We start from the raw sequence: 3,472 nt of genomic DNA on the forward strand, positions 1-3,472 counted from the left end.
GGTATGAGTGATTTAAATTAACGCCTGTAATAATATATCGTAGTCGCGCACCCACGCCGCCGACCGAATATTATACACGCCGTCCGTATTTGTGTAGAGAATAACGAGTGCTACGCCGTTGTCCGATACCGTTTTGATTTAAATTGCCGCCTGTAATAATATATCGTAGTCGCGCACCTACGCCGCCGACCGAATATTAAACTCACCGCCCATATTTGTATTGCCATATCGGAGTCGCGCACACACGCAGCTGACCGAATATTATACACTCCGTCCGAAGTTGTATCGTGAATAACGAGTTTTATACCGTTGTCCGATCCATCGTACCTACTTACCGTCCGTGTTAAAACATTGTAATCGCCACTCGCACACACATGCCGCCGATTGAGTATTATACATGCCGCCCATATCAACATTGTCAATAACGAGTTTTACGCCGTTCAATATATTTTACCTACTTGTCGCCGGTCGTAACACGTTGCCGTATATACCCGCTGCCGACCGACTATTGTGAACACCGCCTACCATTCAATCGATCAAGGGAAATCTCCAGGGTAATAGCAGGAGAACCGTGAGTCAATACGAGTATCATAAACTGTCAAAAAACCTATTTTCCCTGTTAAATGTTTTTTTCTAATTGTCAAATCACTTTATGTGATATAAAATTATTAAAAGAAAATTTTGTCATCTAATAACTACGTTGACTTGTATTTTCAACAGATAATATTATACTTGAAGCAAATATCGTCTCAGCATTCATTTATTTTATTACATGTTGATAATATCAAATTACGGATGTCCATTCACGTTTTGATTATTTTTCTTTGCAAGTGACTTACTCCTCTATTTGTTTTATTGGCGTATTCTACAACATAAGCTGCACATGAATATTCTTCTGTAAAAAAAAAAAATGTATGTTGTTGATGTTGTAATGAAAATATTAAACGCTTGTGTTTTTGAATATGTATTGTGGTACGTTTATTTTCATCATCTCATATTAATTCATTATACAGATACAATTTCAACATTTGTAATACAGTATTTCTTTTGAATCAATTTTACTCTTACGAGTGTACATATAAAATATTTTAAATGTGGGTTCACATACAACAGAGGGGGGGGGACAGCATGAACATGTAACTCACGGTTTGCATTCGTGGGTTCATGAGGACAAGTTCAACTCTTCCGGCAGGTGAAAGATCGGACGGCGGCAGCTACGGCTCGGCGTTCTCAACTTCAAACAGGTCGGCAGACACGTGGTTTGGACGGCGGCAGCTTCGGCTCGGCATTCTCAAATCGACGGTGGCGGACAAGTGATTTGTACTACGGCACAGAAGTCGGACGACCTTTTCTGACAGACAGCGGCGGGACTAGTGATCGGACGGCGGCAGCTACGGCTCGGCGTTCTCGACACGTTGTGGTCGGCGGCGTAGGGTGTGCCGGGAAAGACTGTATCAATGTCCGTTCTAGACGATAATTATATCGTCCGGCTCATTGAGTCTAATGGGCAGGAATTGCTGTGTTAAGGTCTTTTTACACATAACCGTTCCGTCCGTTCCGTGTCCGGCGTTTTAAATTTGTTTACTTGTTATGAAATGGGCATGTTTACACATGTCCGTTCAGTATCCGTACCGTCCGTGACCGTAATTTTAGATTTGTCGGAGACAATGTTTTGGAGAATTTCACTGATACGGATATGAAAAATACGGAACAGTGTAAACAACCGTCAGTGCCAATTGACAGCTTGATCGGTTTGTTCTTACCTACTCGCAAGACGTATTTGTAAAATTTAAAAAGTTTAAAAAGTTGTTTTTTCAAAAACTTATACACCAAAATCTGAAATCATGTGTACCAATGCCGACGAAAAAATTATAGAAATGGTTCGTTCTCATATAGAATTATACGACCTTTCACACCCAAAATATATGGATACTGCTCATAAAGACAAAATTTGGAATTCTATTGGAAATGAAATAAATCTAACAGGTAAGTGGTATTTGTTAGTACTTATTTATGTATTTTTTTAGTATAGATAACATGTTTTTAAACAACTAAACAACTATTAAGAATTTATAGTTAAATTATTATTTAATTAAAAAAATTAATAAATTGTAAAAATGATAAATTTAATACAAGCATATTATAGCATATTCAAGATTATATTTTTATAATTGATATAGGTACACATTTTAAATGAACAACTGCTAGTCGCTAATGACAATAGTATGTCATTTAAATAAATACCTTAAAAGTTATTAAATTTTAAAAAACACAACTGTTAAAAAATAACTTATAATTATTATTTTTGCCGAATTAATATAATAATAAGTACCTATATTAAGACGTAATACACAGTAAAATTAAATAGTAGTAAGTACCTAATAATAGATGCGTTTTTATGTTGTTAAATTTTTTCATTTTGCCACGGTACAGACCCTGCTGGAGAATTAAAAAAATCTTTATATAATTCTCGTGTTGCAAACGCTGCCTGTCCAGCTCCACCGCCTTGCATAGGTATATTATTTAGAGTAATATTTGAAACGGGTTCATTTATATTTTGAAAAACTTCATTGGTAAAATTGCTGTATTTTTTATATAGTTGTGAAGAACGCAAGTTGCTAAAATAATATAGTCCACATTTTCTGGTTTAGACTGTATCCTTCTGTTAAAAATACGAAATTTTTGTACTAGAATTCCAAAACAATTTTCGACTACTCTCCGCGTTCTACAAACACGATAGTTATAAATTCGTTTGGACAAGTCGTCAAGTTGCTTCCCAGGATACGGTCTCATTAAGTACGTTTTTAGTGGAAACGCTTCGTCGCCTAGTATAACGTACGGTGCAGAAATATTGGTATTTGGTAGAATTTCATCATTAGGAATATTTAATGAACCATTTTCTAATGATTTTCCTAAATTAGAATGTGCCAATATACCACCATCGCTGTTTTTACCGTAAGCACCCACATCTACTGCTATAAAATTGTAATTTGCATCCACTAATGCTAGCAAAACAACTGAAAACGTTTTTTTGTAGTTAAAAAAATTAGATCCAGAATTTGCTGGAGCTTGGATAGTGACATGTTTGCCGTCTAGCGCTCCTAAACAGTTAGGAAAATTCCAAACGTTCCAAAAATCATTGGAGATTTGTTTCCATCGTTCTTCAGTTGGTTGAGGCATAACTTCATTCATCAAATTTTTTACTATACTTTGACAAGTGTCAATTACTATTTTATAAACTGTTGCGTGACCTAGGCGGTAACTGAAGGAAATTGTCTTAAACGAATCTCCTGTCGCTAAAAACCTAAATAAAAAAACAAACATTTTTTATAATTATAAATATATTATACTTATATTAGATTCTGAGGAAGCGATGAATTTATTCAATTTACAATGTTTTTTTTATTTAAATTTTTAAATTTTTGTAGGTCATTGTCCGTTTGGGGCAGTAAAACTACTTCGATTTTCTTCA

At 35.2% G+C, this 3,472-nt stretch overlaps 1 protein-coding gene across 1 annotated transcript; it reads right to left on the reverse strand.

Moving 5' to 3' along the window:
- Positions 1-2,550: 2,550 nt before the first annotated feature.
- Positions 2,551-3,180, reverse strand: LOC103307916 (protein ALP1-like). Its single transcript, XM_008180381.1, has one exon. It carries the CDS (start codon positions 3,178-3,180, stop codon positions 2,551-2,553), a length of 630 nt encoding a protein of 209 aa, XP_008178603.1.
- Positions 3,181-3,472: the final 292 nt, after the last annotated feature.

Source organism: Acyrthosiphon pisum, chromosome X, assembly GCF_005508785.2.
Source record: "Acyrthosiphon pisum isolate AL4f chromosome X, pea_aphid_22Mar2018_4r6ur, whole genome shotgun sequence".
Classification (NCBI taxonomy): Eukaryota; Metazoa; Arthropoda; class Insecta; order Hemiptera; family Aphididae; genus Acyrthosiphon; species Acyrthosiphon pisum.